At 45.9% G+C, this 17,627-nt stretch overlaps 1 protein-coding gene across 1 annotated transcript in view; it reads left to right on the top strand.

Moving 5' to 3' along the window:
- The window catches only part of LOC119447504 (nose resistant to fluoxetine protein 6), a 515,692-nt gene that overhangs the window by 254,483 nt on the left and 243,582 nt on the right, over positions 1 to 17,627 (top strand). The window contains exon 4 of the mRNA XM_049660741.1: positions 1,254 to 1,341. Coding sequence (XP_049516698.1) covers positions 1,254 to 1,341 — 88 coding nt within the window. The remainder of the gene's footprint in view (positions 1 to 1,253; positions 1,342 to 17,627) is intronic.

Here is a 17,627-nt window from a genome sequence, read left to right as displayed (position 1 = left end):
TGAATTAGGATAGTTCCGCTGCCGTCCAAGATTCGGATCGTTCTCCGGCTCTGCACACGTTCGCAAGGAGTCTTCAACTGGGGTCGCTCCGCAGCAGGCAAGGGTCGGCGCTAGCTTCTTCCAACACTCGGATCGTTCCGCTACCGGCTAGGGTTGGCGCTTGCTTCCAATACTCGGACTGTTCCATTACTTCGTAGGCAGTCGGCAATTCGGTACCTTCCCTTAGGCGCTAGGGGTCGCTTGAGTCCAATTCTCACATAGTTCCGCTTAGCAGCCATATTTTTGCTAATCAATCTGTACAAAAAATGGCAAATTTTGTATTGTTGAATGAACATAGTTATCTACTCCTTTTAAACACTATTTCTCCGCTTGTCAGTGAGCTGTTCGGAAGAACTTTAGTTTTTTGGTGCCACGTTTCAGGAGGCCCACATCAGCTGGAATGAGATGTCCGCTTATGCAACGTTTTCTGTTGTATTCGAACCACGGAGCAAGAAACCTTTAGGAGTGGAAACTCCGCCAGTTGCGGCGACCAGATAATGTCACAAGCCCGCGGAGCCACTATCATGCTGGCGGCACCTGGCGGCTGAGAAAGAAATTACCGCCGTCTTGGTTGCCAAGGCAACCGGTCACATGTGTTTCTCTCGTTCGCGGCCGCGCGCGTTGCTCCCGTTCGGCCGCGCGCCTCACAACTTCTACTGAGGGCACTCACGCATCCCACCTGCATCCCATCTTACGCTAGCAATTTCCGAACAAGGGTACACTGCACGTATCAGCGCTGTTAGTATTACGGCCCTCGAACAGACACCGACAAGAACAGTTACTGTTTGACTTAAAGGCCCACAAAAACAACGCTACGGCGTGCACGCTGAAGCGAACGCCGAACGCCTGTGTCGTCTACTTTGAGCGCGGGAGACACGGGCGCCGCCGAAGAGAACGCGCCCGAGCGGCACCACCGATCCGCCGGGCTGCTGCTCTTCTTTTTTTTTTTTTTTCGCTGCTACTTGCATGACGTGCCGCAAGGCGCCGCCACTGCATGCGCCCCCATCGGCGCATAATAATGTGACGTTATCTGGTCGCACGCGAGCGCCCGCGCTGACGGGAGTTTCTACTCCTAAATAATCTTCCTCCGTGATTCGAACACAGGTTAATGAAAATCGCCAGGAGAGGACGTTTTTTTTTGTTTTGGTTGGGTAAACTTGCTCGCTTGTGATTGCACTTTCTTACTTATTATCTCCTTTGTTTCTTTCTTCCAGTGTCCGGAAAATTGCTGCTCAGTACCACTCTACTCGGCTGTGAAGTTAGCGATGTGGTGAGGCTGAACAATTCGCAAATTGCGTCAATGTAAGTATATCTTTTATTGCGATAGCAATTTTATGGACACTCGAAGCGCATTTCTTACGTCGCCGTCGCCGTAGTAGTGAGGTTCCGTATCCCGTTCAACGGCGATAAAACCGTCGATAAAACCGTCGCCGCACTCCGAAAGCTGTGTGTGCGAGTGAAAGCGTGCGAGGGTTAGCCGGCAACCGCACGCGAGAGAGGAAGGTGGCCGGAACCGCGCACTCTTCGTTCGCTCGCGGGGCACGGGGAGGAGGCGATGGAGACGGTAGGGGTCGGAGGTGCGTTCACTGATCTCCACTATAATTTGCTGGATGCCGCATCGCCGCTCACCGCGGCGGGCGCAAGTGAAGTCACCGGAAGTTAGGAGACGCCCGGCGGCTTGTCCCGGAAGGAGGTGTCTGCTGCCTTTACCAGTGCGCGTTTTAAGGGGATCAAGCTGCGTTAGAATGGTTGTTTTTTTTTTTTTCGTTCTTTTTTGCGCAATAATAGTTATTCTTTTTTTTTTCTGTCAGGAACATGCCTTTTTGCCAGTCCGAGCCTGTATTCTTGTAATTTTATTTACTTAAAACAATAATATTGATGACCAGCGTTCGAGTGTCCATCATTCACAATAGCGACGCGATCGGCGCGGGATTCCAGCTTTGGAAAGCAGCTGCATAGAATTACGTGAAACATGGCATCACATCAGGAACTTTCGATTGCAGTAGGGATGTCTCAGGATCGATCGCGATTGGGCTCGTGCAAAACGGCCAACCACATTCGAGAAATTCGTTCCCGATCACGCTTGAACGCGATCGAATATGCTCGGCTACTTATGCGCCAGCAAGGAAACATTTTCCATATTGGATATGTGCTCTAAATTCCGCTTTGCTGTTTTCAGACGGAGTTTATGTATGCTCGTGACTGATATAGCCAGTTTACAGTGCATGGTGTTAATAACTCCTCACTGATGTCCTTCCTTTAACACATAGCAAACACGGAGTGGTGAATAACAAAAAGTTTGGTGAAAAAAACTCATGCGCATTTATTTCAAATCATATGTTAACTCTATTAACGGTGCAAGGATATGGTACAAAGGATGCAGGCTAATGCACAAAACATCTTGTTTACTATTAAAAAAAAAAGCCGGCAGATCCCACGCCATGTGGGAATCGATGTTATGCGAAGCAGTGTGCGGGGAGCCTACAACGTTAACGAAACTACCATGAGAGCACCAAGACGTAGGTGGCTCTTTCATGACCTACATGACACGCATGTCATGAGTCCTCGGGAGTCCCTTTAGCTACACCTAAGAGACCTTAAGGCGAAAGCCATAGTCATGCTCATGACTATGACTTCGGCCATCAAGCTTTAGCCTTTTCCTTCACTTAGTACCACATCCGAACCCATTCCGTTGGTTTTTAAGTGTTGATTTTTTTTCGCTGAGTCATCATCATTTTTGCTGAGCCATGCTCATGGCTGACTTCTACCAGCACCCCTTAGTGTTTCCTTCACTTAGTACCCAAGTCCGAACCCGTTTCAGTAGTTTTTGAGTGTTATTCTTTTCGCTGGTGTCATGACCTACATGACACGCATGTCATGACATTTGTGTCATGACCTATCACTTATGTTCGTCATACACTCCTGTCCTACTATGCCGATTTTGGTACCGACCAAGTTAACGAAACGACCATGAGGGCACCAAGACGTAGGCGGCTGTTTCATGACCTACATGACACGCATGCCATGACATATCATTTATGTTTGTCATATAATCTTGTCATAGTATGCAAACTTTGGTACATACCAAGTTAACGAAACGACCATGAGAGCACAAAGACGTATGCAGCTAGATAGACAGATAGATAGATACTGTCAAAGTAGCAAATGTTCACCAAGGAATGCTTCGCATTAAAAAAAAAAAATCTGGAATCTTTCTTTGTGCACACACTTCAGCAATGCTGATGACTACTGGTTGTGAAAAAGAATGTTAAAATGAATTGAATATCGTAGGGACAGCATCAGGTCATAGCCGCGTTCGTGCTCGCGTGCGGTCGAAGCACGACTCCGCGAAGTGGTCGCTACAAAGGCTGCTTCCCGGTGATGGCCTCCACTTGTCTCGCCTTAAGTTTGCAACCCATCGACTGCAAAAATCTCTCCGAGACCACGGGAACCTCTGCATAAAATGAACCAACTTGTAGTGCCTGTGGTTTGCAGTGTTGGGATGCACGCCGAAATGCCAGCGGTACAGCCTTGGTTTTACGCAACGCACAATGCAAATTACACTGATTTGAAAAATGCTTATGCGTGAAACATTTTTCCAAAAGACTTCTCCGGCCTGCGTGTGCAATTCACGGCACAACAAGCAGGCATTTTTGGGCAGAAAAAGAAAACACGTCGAGCGCATGCGAGCTGCAAAGCGATGCGAAGCCGCAAATGGCCGACTTCCGGGACAAGCCCTATCACTTCCGGTAGCTTCAGTTGCGCGCGCTCGAAGCGCCATCCAGCCCCCTATAGTACAGATCAGTGGGTGCGTTCTGCTCTTGCTGCTGCTACTGACGGAGCTTCCGCGCAGGCACCGTATCTTGAAAGCAATCTGCTATGTGGCCGAAGTGTGCACCGCTGAGACATCATCTTCGAAGCCATCTACGATGTGTACAAAGTGCAAAAGTGCATGCGCCGAGTGCCGGTAGCTTCGTATGCGCGGTGCTTTCGACGTTTAGTTCGCGTTGAAGCGAGAATCAAGACAGCGCGAAATTCTATTCGCGCGCCGTTTCTATCCCATCGTCTTAAACAGTTTCCATGGTCATCGAGCGACATGTGTTCATGTTTACCTATGCGCGCGTGACACCGTGCTTGTTTATTAAGTTAGTGAGCGAATTTTTACAACTTTATACGGCCGATAAAACTACTATCCTTACTTCGTATAGCTGTCTGCTAATTTGCTATGGCAATCGATGCTTCGCCTTTCGGGCGAAACTTCGAATTTTTGATATCCACGCTCTTGCGTCGTGGGGTTCTTCCTTAGTAAACCATTCTTAGGCCAATCTCTCTCGCACCACCTTTACTCTCCCGCGGTAAAATGCCAGCCACCCAGATAGCGCAAGCGAAACCATTAATCACTGCACGCTGCCTGAAATGTATCCTGCAAGCTGACCATGGTCGGTTGTGAACTGTACAATTGAAAAGGTTGTTACTACGCCGATTCGCATTGTATTATTCAGGAATTGGTGGTGTAAAAGTATAAGAAAGTGCCGGTGCTGTCTCCTACACTACTCAATGGTTAGGACGTACAAACACAGATGGCGCAACGTGTTAATGTAGCAAAAGTTTTTGTATATGCTACTAGAGGTTACAAAATTGCGGCTCAGTACCACTCTACTTGGCTGTGAAGTTCGCGAGGCGGTAATGCTCAAAATTCGCAAATTGCGTTATTGCAAGTACATTTTCCGCAAAATATGTACGCTAGCAAAAAAGAAAAACAAAACAAAAAAAACTGACGATTACGATCCTCAACTTGAGCTCAATTTAAGCGCAGCTGTATACGTGTTTTGCTTTCGCGATATATTGAGGTATCGCACCGATCACCGCACCGACTGGCAGAGCTGCGACGCACGGCGCTATACTAAACAAGGTGTCCCAAGTATTATCCTCTAAAATACAAAAAATGCAAAAGCTGGACAGGACCAATGTAATGTTGTTTGCCGTCGTTTGGAGATACTTCAAATATGTTTTGCATTACGCCCAATTACCATACTTATTCTTTAAAAAATATCATCTTCGCAAATATTATGATTAGATGAAAAGTGTCAATAGGAAAATTGTAGAGTAGCATAAAAAATTTCCAATACAGCTTTCTGTTGCTCAATACGTGCTCCATAAAAGTGTTTTTCCGAGCGTGAAAGCTGCCCGCGAATACATGCAAAATTGCCGCGCGACTGGCCGCTCGGCCACACACTTGCCGCTTCCCGGCTACTGCAGCTTAAGCAACCGTAATCTTTACAGGAGAACGCTTGCGGCAAAAGCTATGCGAGAAGTCGAACTTTCTGGTTCTTTTTTTTTTCTTTCCCCGCTCGGGCCGGTGCCGCCGCTGCCGCGTCAGAAAACGAGCTTTCTGGTTCGTTCTTCTTCTTTCATGACAGCGCCACCTATCGGTGATGTCGGGAAATAGGCGCGACGACGGCATATGGCGTCAGAGACCAGATGATTTCGAAAGCTATGCTATGGTAGAGAGCTTGTACTGTTTCGCCGCAGATCGGCGCACATGGAAAGGACTAATGTAACGCGCTCCTGGCTCCCATTGCGCCGCCTCTCCCACTTTCCGGACCGCCACACAGACAGAATCAGTCAGGTGCACGATGTATGCGAAATTCGAAGCGTAATGGAATAGCGTCCCACTCGTAAACTACGCTATCACGCTATACTAACTCTTGCTCTCTGCAAAGTTCTTTTGTGGAACGTTTACGCTATTTCCCTTAACCCCGCTATTAGGCTAACGTTAAACCAGGGTCCTTCAATACTTTCTTCTGGTCATGAAACTCCCGCCGAAGTTTCATATAGGGACAAAAGCTGCCACCAGAGGCGCCACCGTGAGTAGAAGGGCACCGATCTGCCGCGCTTGGAAGGGCAGTCGCGCGTTCGTGTGAATGTTTGCCATGAAAAACACCTCGCCCACATTTTTATTTCATTGTGTCCGCTAACTGAACATAGCAGTGTTTACTCTTGACCAAATAAGATAGCATGCAAGTTATTTATTACTTCAAGTCATTGATTGTTAGCAATGGTTCCCCCAAGGCTGCCCGTCAAGTGTTGCAACTTCGCTTGTGCTCGTACCTATACCTACGTTTCTTGATTCCTGTGTAGGTGATTAAAATCGTGCTTAAATTATACAGTGCGCCATGACTAAGCGTAGCTGACCAACAGATTAACGTTGCTTGTGCAAGAAGTTATGGTGCGCCCTATTGCGCGCAGGCACTCCGCAGCGCTTATTCTCCTGTTAATTTCCTGACTATTCTGGGGCATCGCGAAGCTGCCAATGCTAATTTCGCGTGCAGAACAGGCACGTCTGAATAAAGTCATCTTGGCACTAATTGCAGCAGCAGCTGTGAACTGCGCTTGCTAGATATAGACAATATGTGCGGTTTCTAAGCGAAAGTTCTTGCATTTACGCATGCAAACATGAACAGTTCAAACCTGCGCGAGTGTATTTTTTTTTCATCCATTCACATTTAATGTCGCAGTGACCATGAGTTCAAGGTTGGCCTTTCGCTTAGTCGACTGAAAACACCACCCGAGTTTTTTTATAAAAATACCAGCGCAGATTGAAACCAGCTCGTAGCTTCCATCGTCACTAGGTCATTCAAGACTACATTTGCCGATCAAACTGAATAACTATATTATTTTTTGCATATTTCTCTTGTTTGTCTTTATACTCCGTTTTCATAATCCAACTAGAGCCTAATTTTTTGTATTATTTTTTCTGCCTAACAGAAAACAAGTTTGCGCAGGTCTTTGTGGATAGCATTTTGACTTGTGCTAACCACGCTACCCCTTGCTGGACAGTGTCTACTTAGTAAAAGGGCGGAATGGAAGTCATGGTATACGATTATTAGGGAGTAATCACTAGCAAGCGTCAAGAATGCAAAAGTGCCGCAAGCACTAGTGCACATATGGTTGCAATTAAGATTGCGTTTGATAGACTGGCAGAAAAGTTGGTGGATAGAGGGAATGAGACAACACACCAGGAATAATAATTTGTCACTGCTTTCATCTCGCCTGAGGCTGGACAGGATGAACGAGCACGAGCACGAAATAGTCTGTTCCTTTCGCGTGTAAAAAATGCGAACGGAACTTAATAAAAAAAAGTGCACAACTTCAGTGCGTACAAAATGTGTTGCGCAGCCAACACTGGCCGAGGAAGTACGGTCGTCCAGCAGGATGCCTTCAAAAATGTTCATGTAGACATTGGCACAGGCTATATTGTCCACGGTGCACACTTCTAGGTGCTCGTCCACAATTTGCAGAAGGCAAAGCAGCTGGTCTGATGGTACTTGCAAAAATCCCCTAGTCTTTATTTCGGTCAGTGCACTTGGCTCTCGGGAGGTGCTCCTCAGTGTTTGGAGGCAGTCCTTGCAGCATATTTTAGCAAACTTTGCAATCTAGCCACCAAGGTAGTCCAAAATGCAGTCCTTCGTTGACTCCGGACGATTGATATCTTGCATGCACTCAGCCGGCTCCAGTAGGAAATCGTCCAAAAGAACTGCCAGGGTATCAATCTGAAACACAAATATCTTGCTCTATCACTCAGTGAATCACATGAGGGAGAAATTTTAAGCACCAGAAAGCATAATAGATCTTCACAGCATTTAAAAACGAGACGTGTTTGCCGTTTGCATCAAATGGCTAGACAATCATGTCACATTTCTATAAAGTGCACAGCTACTCTGCAAGTTGTTTTGGTGTGTGTTATTAAAAATTTTACCTGGTTAGCAGTAGGTTCTTTATGCTGAAAGAGATCTTGCATTTTTAAGAGTAGGCATGGCCCGTGCCATCTTCATTTTGTCAGCGCTATCACTTTTTCGTTTGGATTATTAAGCAAAAAGTAATCACGTTCATTGCAAATGCCGCGCTTCAAGTAAACCTCTAAAACACAGACACTGTCGCGATTTTTACAAAAACAAAAAAAGAAACCATCAGGAATGGGGGCTTACCGCACTGAATTTGTGGACTTCATGTTTGCCTTTATGATGTACTGATCTATAGTGAGCATCTCACGGCCCGATAGCTTCTGAATGGTTTCCTGCATGCCACGTTTTTCATTTGCCTGCGCCTCCGCTTTTGCGAGCTTCCACTGACACGAATGAAGTTGTTGCTTCCCACTGCGAAGTTGGGCCATCACCCTTTGCAGCTCTGAGGCAAAGCAAACGGCGTACTCTGTTACGCACTCTGCATCAGCACCGCCAAGGCGATTGACGGTTCGTACTTTGCAAAGAGTGACCAAGAACGAATATCGTAATGAGTGATGCCAGTTTGCCTGCGTAGTAAGGAAGTAGAATGCTCCAAAGGTATGTACCAGACTTACCGTGAATTTCTTCTTAGGCTGCATCTGTGACGTCTGCAGTTGCGACAGCCGCAACTTCGGCTTCAGCGCAGTTTGAAGATACCGCTCGCCACCTTTTTGCAAGTGGGCGCCGTGTCGGTGCATGCGAACGTTCTTTGGGCTTAGACACAGGTACGCCTTGGAAAAACCTCGGAATGGCGTCTTCTACCAGTTTGGGTCGATCGCGTGGCAGTACACGTTTCCATTCACTGTACACACGTCCGCACGAATAATGTCTCCGGCATCAAAATGGTTTTCGCACACGCAAAAGTACTTTGATTCAAACGATAACCCGGCAGTCTCTTGTCGCGGGATTGCTCGTTTCCACCTGTCGCGTAGTTCCGGGTTGTCTGGTAAACAGAATAGGGAGACTTTTTCGTCGACGCCCTTTTATCCGGAGCGGCAGCCTGGCTCACAAGTGTTAGGCATCACTGCTGTATCGATATGGTAATCAAAGCCTGTCACGATTCACTCGACGCCGGCCCTTATCGACGCGCACACTCTGTACTCTTCTGTTCTCCTCTGCACTCTTAACACTCTTTCCCTTATTAACTTTAAATACGAGCACTGAATAAACAAAGGTGTCTTTTCCCTGGTAGGAACTGGCCCGTGCGTGTCATTCATAGATCAACAACGAAACAACTGCTGTGGTGAATTACGAAGTGTCGATGTCACTACATGGAGAGACACGTTCAGACGAAACAAAAAACAACCACGCACAACAGCACGCCGCGCCGACACTCCGCTCTCTGGCGGCAGCCTTCTCCGTCGCCCTTCTAGCGACGCCAGCGCCGCGGCGCCGCAAGTGTGGGCGCTATATGAAGCTCTCTCATAGCGTTACGCGGGAGTTTCATGACCAGGAGAAAAGTATTGAAGGACCCTGGTTAAACTGTTTATTGGCAATCAAACATGGCCTCCGCTGTGCTCCCGTTCCTCTTCAATGCCTTGCACTGCGAAGGCTACGGCGGAGTGGGGCGTGGTCCCATTGAAATGTCACCTTGGCGTGCAATTCAAATATCATTTCGGATGTTAACCTACACGCCACGACTTCCAATTTTGGTGCCTACGACGCGCTAAACGTAAGCCAAACGTGGTTGTTCTCGGCGAGCCGCAGTGCTTTTAGCCAGTGAACTCGTGGCGGCACGTACCCCGTGGCGGCCGCAGTGGAACCGACCGCAGCGACCAATAGCAGCCTCGTGTGGGAATCCGCTTTATTGCGAAATAAAGCGTCCAGAAAAGAGTGAGAATCATGCATTCTGTTGAAAAGAGAGCGTTTGACAGAAAGGTGACTTCGCGCTCCGCTAGTGAGCTCCACGCACCCCGTACGACATCAAAACTTAGCTGAGATGTTCACGGCAGCGTATGTTACCCGCGTGCTATGTTATTTCACCAAGCCCGAGGGTCGGTTCACGGCCCCTTTAGTCTGCGAGAAGGTCGAGTGTAAATATGATTTAAAATCGAGTGCGTTCCGCATGTAAGACGTTGTTTATTATAAATGGTAGCTGGCTCAAAATGCTTTGTGCCCTTACAACTTGTTTGCGCTTAATAATAGATTTTAAAAAAGGAAGAAAATGCTACACAATCTGAGAATATTTATGTTACACTTGAAACTGGTACTTTCGGTTTCGTAGGTTACCGGTCTCGCTGCATCATTTCAGCGAGACAGCGCTAGAACATCATTTTTGCAGTGAAATCCTCTCCAATGCAATATTAAAAAAAATCAACTTTGAAAAAATTGACATTGGCGCCATACCTAGCCCAATATTACGAAATTTGTTACGCAACTTTACAACAATGACCTTTTAAACTTGCTTATCAATTTGTAGTTATGTTTGATTAGAAGCTTACGATGGAAAACAAGGGGAATGCGGGAGATGGCGATTCAAGGCGATGAGTAACACGAGAACAAGGTGAGGGCAGGAGCCAACGTTTCGACAAGCGGACTTGTCTTCTTCAAGGCAACATATGCTCTCCTCGGCACAGAATATATAGGTAGGGTTCTTCTAAAGGGGAGAGAAGGTGAGGCGGGTGGGTGAGGTAACGAGCGAGAGTGTGTTAGCGGCGAGGGTGTAGAATTGAAAAGAAATACAATGCACTACTGATAGTCGGTGGAGGAGTTTGAGGCAGCGCCGTGGGTTAGCAGGTTGACGTGTCATGGCAGGTTCCTCTTTTCATGCAAGGGGTCTGGACAAGGGGGGGGGGGGGGGGGGGGTCTGCTTGGCTCGGGGTCAGTGAACTATCGTGCCTGCCAGGGAGAATAAAAGTAGCGTCGGAAAAATGGTGTTCAGGCGCACAAAAAAAAAAGGTGGTAAAGTGGGGGGGGGGGGGGGGGTTGATATATAGATAAAAGGAAGAAAGGATTGAGTGACAGCAATGGGAGGTTGGCATATTGTTCACAATCGCATAAAAAAATTAAAAAATAAAAAATACAAAAAATCACCTAAGCAACTCAATGAACAATCACCAACTGCCTATGCTTTTCTATTTAGCATAGCCAATAGATTCTAAAGCTCCCTTTGAAACGTTCATGCCTATTGGTTGCAATGTATTGAACTTATGAATGAGGTACGATTCTCTATATTTTCTGTCTCGTGCAGTACGAAAATTTGATTGTAGTATGTAGAGTTTAAGTTCATCAAAGTTATGACCTGATTGGTTGAAATGTTCGGCGACGGCTTTGGGAAGCTTTTTAGCTGTGTCCGCGCGGTGTCTGTTTAGCCTGATGTTCATTGATTGTCCCGTTTAACCGATGTATTGCTTCTTACAGAAGGAACGCTCAAGCATATAAATTACATCGGAGCTAGTGCAAGTAAAGCTAGTGTTCACTTCGTGTGTGTAACCATTTGCGGTACTTTTAATTTTAAGGTCACTTTGAAGGTGCTTACAGGTTTTGCACCTGGGGCGCGAACATGATTTTATAACGGGGGAATGATGTTGGTTGACTTTTGAATGCACCAACATGTCTTTAAAGTTTCTGTTGCGGCGATAGGTAACCCTTGGTACATCCGGGAACGCTTTTCTCAGACGCTCGTTACTTGATAATATTGGGTGGTATTTTCGTAGGATGTTGTTTATGTTTGGGAGGGCGTTGGAATATTTTGTTATAAAAGCTGGTGGTCTATCAGATTTTGGTATAGGTTGTTTCTGAGCTAATGCCGACTGCCTCTCTAATCTTGACGCGACGTCATAAGCCTGGTCGAGAGGAATTTGTGGATGGTTTCGTTTCGCTAGCGTTGCTTTAAGGTCATTTAGGTGGTGGATATAATCGTTGTCGTCGCTACAGATTCTTCTTATTCGTTTCGCTTGCCCGACAAAAATTCCTCGCTTGCAATGTCGCGGGTGATGACTGGTGTAGTCTAAATACTGCTGGCTATCCGTAGGCTTCCGGTAAAGTGTTGTTTTTAGTTTTCCATTTTCTATGTAAACCGTCGTGTCGAGGAAGTTGATCTGTCTAGGAGAGTGGTGAGCAGTAAACTTAATACTCGGGTGAAAGTGGTTGAAATGGCTAATTAGGTCGGTTAGCGCGTTTGTGCCATGTTCCCATATTATGAATATGTCGTCAATGTGTGGGGTTTTAGAGGGTATGATTTTATCAGGTTTGCTTCAAGCTGTCCCATGAAAATGTTGGCATACGTCGGAGCGAACGGTGTTCCCATGCTCATGCCGAAAGTTTGTAGGTAGTGAATGGAATCGAATTCGAAATAGTTGAGCGTAAGAACTAACTCTAGAAGTGCCAGGTACACTTCGGGAGCGTGTGCCTGAGGATTGATTGCGAGGGACTTCGACATGGCTTCAATTCCTTCCAGCATCGGTATGTTAGTATAAAGGGCAGAAACATCTAAAGTTACTAGAATAGCATGGTCGGAGAGAATTTGGTTGGCGTTAATCGAGTCGATAATTCGAAGGAAGTGCGGCGTATCTTGAACAAATGACGGTAGGGTGGTTGGGATGTTTGACAGATGGTGATTTAAAAATTTAGATAGGGACTCGGTGGGTGTGTTGTTATTTGATACTATAGGTCTGCCTGGAATTTCTGCTGTAAATATTTCTTCTACGGGAACCTTATGTATTTTAGGAAGGAGATAAAAACGGCCGGCTTCTTTGTTATTGGGCATCATGAAGCGATATTCATACTGGGTGATTAGTTTCTGGGACAGCAGCTGCGCTATTGTACTTTGGACAAGGTTGCTGTAAAACGAAGTTGGGTTAGAGTCGAGTTTTCTGTAATGGGCGTGGTTGCTCAGTTGTTTGAAGGCTTCTTTTTTTGTACTTTTCTATTGGCCAGATAACGATACTGCCGCCTATGTCTGCTGGTTTTATTACAATATCCTTTCTTTCCGCGAGTTCCTTAAGAATTTTGTGTTCCGCGGTGGACAAATTTTTGCGCTTGCGGCAATGTCTTGTTGACTGTAGAATTTCCTTTGAGATTAGTTTTAAGTATAGATCAAGGTCTGGGCACTGTTCGGCTTCCGTTGTCCACGTGCTGGGGGGTCTCAGAGAGTCTTTATCATGTTTTCCTACGTCGGGCCTATCGAGAAAGAATTCCTTGATGCGCATGCGTCTTGAGAACTCTGTTATATCTCTGTGGAGTTCATACTCATTTACTGCGTTGTTCGTGGGACAAAACGTTAGACCACGTTTCAGGAGATTAACTTCATCGGGATTTAAGCTCTGTGATATGTCTACTACGTTGCTGCAGTGCTCTGGATGCTCGTTCGTAACGCTATCGGTGGATCTATGTGCTGTAGGAGTCATAGTATTCCTAGGTGGATCTGCGGCTCCAATACCTTTATGTTGGTATTTAGCTAGTAGGTTTTCCTCCCTGTTTCGACGAATTGTTCAAGTTCTCTTTTTTCTGGTTCAGATAAATTTATGCTGTCGAGCTGATTAGTAATTATCGAAAGTTGTTCCCGGCAGTGTTCTTCGAGAATATCAATTAAAGAGAGCGAAGAATTTTCTAGAACAGCATTCCACTTCAATAATAGCCTGGAGGGTAAAGAGCCAAGGACACATCTAACCTTGATCCTAAGACCTTTTGGGATTTTCCCGTGTTTTATGCAGCTAGCGTAGGTTTTAGGTGAAAACTGTAATTTGTCTGTTTGGCGGCGAGTTTGCGCGATTGGTGAAAAGAGCGAGATTTGTTGTTGTGTGTACTATCCATAGTGCGTGATAGTAATTTCTGTTTGGTTCGGGCAGACCTCCGGGGTGAGGCATCTTTAGGTGGTGTCTTTTTACTCTTTGTTGGTTTGTCGAGGCCTGCACCGATGTCTGTCTGTGTGTCTGTCTGCTTATTAGTGTATGTAGTTGTTTGCGTGAAGGCTTCGCGGGTGGTTGTGGGCTTCCGTATGAGCGGGTGTTGTCTAGGTGGTGTTGGTTCCGTGTCCACCGTTTGTGTAGATGCTTCTTGGGTTCTAGCGTCGGTGGAGCGCGCGTGCGAGCTGGCGTTGACGGTTCCAGGCGTGTGTTTCTGTGTTGTAGCTAACTGGGACGGATGTTTTACTGGTGCTGTTGGCTGCGTCGGTTTAAATGAGTTCCTGAGCCTGTACTTGATGTTGTTAGCGATTACTTTGATGCCATAAAAATTGGGGTGCTGTCCGTCCCGGGCGAGAAGAATGTCTGGGTCCTGGTGTATTTCAGCGTGGTGGATGACATCGATGTTTTCGTGTTGGTGTCCAATGTCAGCAGAAAATCATTGAGCTTACATGTCCCTAGTGCGTGAGCTAGGAGTTTCTCTGATTGTTTAATAAGTGGCCTGTGCTTGTTTGCGATCCTGGGAAGTACTGTTGTCAGGGTGATTTTTGCGTTTGGTCTGTTGGTGTGCAGGTCGTTTATCAGCGTTTTTATGGCCTCAATTGTGTTGTCACCTGTGTCGTGGTTCAGGTCATTAGTCCCGCAGTGAATGATGAAATGTGTGATGTGCTGTGGTGCTGCGGCAATGAGGTTTCGGATGGTGCGTGTCGTGGCGCCGCTCTTAAAGCTAATGTGTGGTGAATGTTGGCCTGGCAGGAAGTGTTCGTGAATGTACTTGTAATGACTGCCGCCAACAAGCTTACGATGTTCTTTTTCCGATGTATTGCAATGCCAATTGGCAAACTTCTGAAATGAATTAGTATGGCAAATAAAAATGTTAAACGCCTAAATATTTCGATTCTCCAAATGAAGCTCGCGCTTTGTGACACCATTAAATTTGGTAAGAATATTAAGACTTGCAAAAGTATAAGATGTGTCCCTGAAGTCTGCCGCAAAACCAAATTAGCATTCAACGTAGTCTCGCAGAGCGTACGGAAGATTTTTTAGGGAAGTGGTGCGTGATATACCAACGTACTAGAGTGACATTTTCATACCGCAGATGTCGAAAGTGCTGCTATTCTCATGATTCCAATGACATACATTCAGGTGCACAGATATTGACAGTTAGAGAAATCTGGTTTCATAAATATCTTACGCTAGCGCTTTTTTTTTTCATGCTGTTCAGCCCTGTTGCTACCCCCGACTGTGCACTGACTTCGATACTTTAGGGTTGCAGTAAATGAAATGAAAATGTGAGTGTGGTTTTTCGTGTGCATAAGGTTAACTTTTTAAGGCCCGAGCAAAAACTAGTAGTGGGATTGTATTGAAATTTTGCAGATTTATTTAGCTATAGTAAACAATAACATCTGCAAACTTTCATAGAGGTACATTTATTCCTTCAGAAGGTATGATACTGTACTTCAGAAAGTATGGTGGGCTCTTGCCATAGCAAAGCGCAAGTTAGTTCCGTGCAAGAATCGAAATCACGCTAGTCTTTTGCCAAACTAATCCCAAAGTTAACTTGGTGCATGGAACTTATTGAAGTACCCATGTTTTATGCAAAGCGTAGCGTTACACTTTTCGTAACATCATTTCAACCTTTTGTGACAGACAGCGCACCCGAACTGATTTTACAGCTTCTTGTGAAAATGTCTGTGTGGATCGGAGGCAATAGCAGGCACAATGGACACTGGGGACCTTTCTACACTTCTGCTGGGTACATCAAGGCACAGGTAGTGTCTTGCTATTATGCGGGTGAATGACAGTAATTCCAGCCGCTAATCTCCAGTAAGTTGGTAGGCGCTGCATGCGTTGACAACGGCCATGTCTGGGTAAATCGGGGCAACCACCACTTTTTCCCATGGATGCGAATTGTGTAGTTGCAGTTTGATCGTGTAGGTCCACGCCTCCCATCCCACTGTTGTAGTTGCTGAAGAAGTTTGGCTGTGGCACCTGTATTTTTTATTTTCAGAAAATGACCATCAGTTCACAGAGCAAAGCCGCTCGACTGTATCGTAGTTCATCGCCATAGTAACTATGCGATTGCCTTTCCACTTTACGAAGAGAACCTCATTTTTGGATCAACACAAAAGCAGAATTCCCCATGTTTCTTTCGCTCCATCTTCTTTTTCAGTGGCATCCATTCAGACGATTCTGCCGTGTAGTCCCGGTTGCTCGAAACCCAAGTTTGCGCAGGGAAACAAGTAGGCTATGACTTGTAAAAAATGTCAAAAAATGTCTAAGAATACGTTGGTGGTAACTGCGCGTGGGCACGACTTGAAGAACCACTCGTGATTCCAGTGGCTTGTGTGGCCGCAGTAGGTGTCGAAGGCACCATGCGCAGTGCGCAACATCCAGTTTCTGTAGCCGAAGCGTATCGGCTTCCCTGATAAATTGTTTGCATGGGTGATGCCCAAAATATATGATCATTTGATATATAGATCATATCATATATAGATATGATGTGGATGATTTGAAATATAGATCATTATGATAGATGATCATAATGGTCATCTATCATTATGGTTTCTTGACTTCGTGTTATCTGAGCTTTTTGTTCAAAAGCTCCATCAGTGGTTTCACCTTCAACATTCTGTCATTTGTGGCCTGAAGCAAATCATGTCGGCTCAAGCAGTTTTCCACCAATGTAACGCCAGCGTCCTCGTCGAGGAACGAGTATATGCGCTGAACTGGGCCGCTTGTGGTAGCCACTAAGCAACAGAATCCCAATGAAGTTCTTCACGTCCTCTGCGCCAGTGAGCAAACCGTGCTCATTGTTCTGCTTCGTGTATTTTCCTGTTTGTATCACAATATGCGTCAGAATTCCATCATCAAGTAAGCAGCTAAACACCTCATTTAGAGACTTTCCAGAAAACTCAGATTTTTGCTTTGATTGCCCTTTTTCAGTGCCATTAGTTGACGCTGACCAGCTGTACTCTGGCTCACTGTTCTGCCAACGTGGTTGCTCCTTTGCTCTTTTGATGCGCGGCCTGGTATCGCCACGACCTACCTCACCTCCATCCCAGGGTAACTCCGGTGTGCCTAGAAGACAATATACGCGTTTATTTTTTTCTAAAGGATGCCCGATCTTAGCAGTTATGTATATGCACACGTGAGACATTGTTTGCGACCGGATCCGTGGTACCATTGTCGTCCCCCTCCTCATCCATCAGTGTCCGCACTAGGGTCAGGAGGGACATTGAAAACATCAACACGCTCTTGTATATCCACAGCGACATCTGTCGCAGCCTCGATGGCTTCAGATAGCCGACAAAATGGTCTCCTTCCGAAGAGAATACCTGGTTCCATCTCTAAGGCAACCGACAACGAGAATCACATGCAAGCTCCCACAAAGGCTCATTGCACTACGCAAAGTATACCAACATTTAACATCTCCTCAAGCCAAAACAATGAACTCTATTTGCTTCCTGCGCTTCGCAGCGACTATTTTGTTCTTACTGAAGCACAATCAATCCGTTTTTTAAAAATCTATACAGTGTAAAACTTCAAATAAAAATAAAGAAGTAGTACTTACCACGTGCGTTCGACGGGCGCTCGTTTTCCAGAAGTTTTACGACTCCTGGAATGGGAACAAAAAGAGACCCTAGTTAATGTCACATTATGGGTGTCTTGCTGCAACCTGTGGCGTCAAAAATGCGAATTAGCAAGATCAGAATATTGACTTGTGAATTTTCTATACCCGAAAACTTAAGTGTACTATGTCAAGTACGCTGGGCGCTAATGGGTTAAGGAGCATTGAAGCCGTTATCATTGGGATGCGCCAATGAAAGTAGCCTAAGTCATTTTAAAAAATCGAATTTTATAAACTCCCATTGTATTCTGTGGAAACCTTTCGTGTTCAGTGCGCTTTGTGAGCTTGAACTTTGAACTAACCGAACACTGCCGAGTGCAGCGCAGACGC

The sequence above is a fragment of the Dermacentor silvarum genome, chromosome 1 (genome assembly GCF_013339745.2).
Source record: "Dermacentor silvarum isolate Dsil-2018 chromosome 1, BIME_Dsil_1.4, whole genome shotgun sequence".
Lineage (NCBI taxonomy): Eukaryota > Metazoa > Arthropoda > Arachnida > Ixodida > Ixodidae > Dermacentor > Dermacentor silvarum.
The sequence above is the reverse complement of the archived record's forward strand: the minus strand, read 5'-3'. Positions and strand labels throughout refer to the sequence as shown.